The following is a 922-nucleotide window of genomic DNA, read 5'->3' on the forward strand; positions in this document are numbered from 1 at the left end:
AAGATGGAAATTACAAATGTCAGCGAGTATGAGGCCATTGCAAAGCAGAAATTGCCCAAGATGGTTTATGACTACTATGCCTCTGGTGCAGAGGACCAGTGGACTCTCCAAGAAAACCGAAATGCCTTTTCAAGGATTCTGTAAGTCCTTTCTCTGACCAATTTGGTGTTTCACTACAGAAGATTATTGTCTAAGTTCTTTTTTGTACACTCTCAAGTGTGTTTAGCATTCTGTTTTTCTCAAAATTTAAGTTTTCCTTTGAATTTAAACAGGTTTCGACCCCGCGTTCTGATCGATGTGAGCAGGATTGACATGACTACAACTGTTCTGGGCTTCAAGATTTCTATGCCAATCATGATTGCTCCTACTGCTATGCAGAAGATGGCTCACCCTGATGGTATAATAAGCCAGGATGTTCTTTTCTATGCTTGTTTCTATATAACTTATTTTCATCTTTTCTTTTGGTTCTTGTGTGTCTGGTCTTAGAATTCATAACTGAGCTTGGTCCAGATCTGATCCTTGGTTCCCAAAATGTGAAAAAGTTATTTGCCAAGTAAAAACCTGTTAGTTTGGAAGAGTCCTAGTTGAAAAGTGCTTCATTTGTGACGCAAGAAAAGAACCAGGGGACTTGTGGCTGATACTATAATTTATTACTTATGCAGGGGAATATGCAACAGCAAGAGCAGCATCAGCAGCTGGCACAATAATGGTTTCTCTCTTACCAATGTTATTTCTTGTCACGATTGAACTAACATTTACATGTTTGACTCATTTGATCCTTTAAAATATTGGTCGTTTTAGACTCTATCTTCATGGGCTACTTCCAGCGTCGAAGAGGTTGCTTCAACAGGACCTGGGATTCGGTTTTTTCAACTCTATGTAAGTTTGAAAAAGTTTTTGCTTACGCATGCAATGGGGTGGC

General features: G+C 39.2%; 1 protein-coding gene across 1 annotated transcript; it reads left to right on the forward strand.

Annotated features, from left to right (window-relative positions):
• Nucleotides 1-3: 3 nt before the first annotated feature.
• Nucleotides 4-879, forward strand: LOC112094952 ((S)-2-hydroxy-acid oxidase GLO1-like; the record flags this gene model as incomplete). The annotated part of the gene is made up of 4 exons (XM_024176650.1): nucleotides 4-140; nucleotides 273-397; nucleotides 663-709; nucleotides 802-879. Coding segments are annotated over exons 1-4 (387 nt in total), but the record flags the coding sequence as incomplete, so codon positions are not given.
• Between the last annotated feature and the right edge of the window lie 43 nt (nucleotides 880-922).

The sequence above is a fragment of the Morus notabilis genome, unplaced genomic scaffold (assembly GCF_000414095.1).
Source record: "Morus notabilis unplaced genomic scaffold, ASM41409v2 C11343826, whole genome shotgun sequence".
Classification (NCBI taxonomy): domain Eukaryota; kingdom Viridiplantae; phylum Streptophyta; class Magnoliopsida; order Rosales; family Moraceae; genus Morus; species Morus notabilis.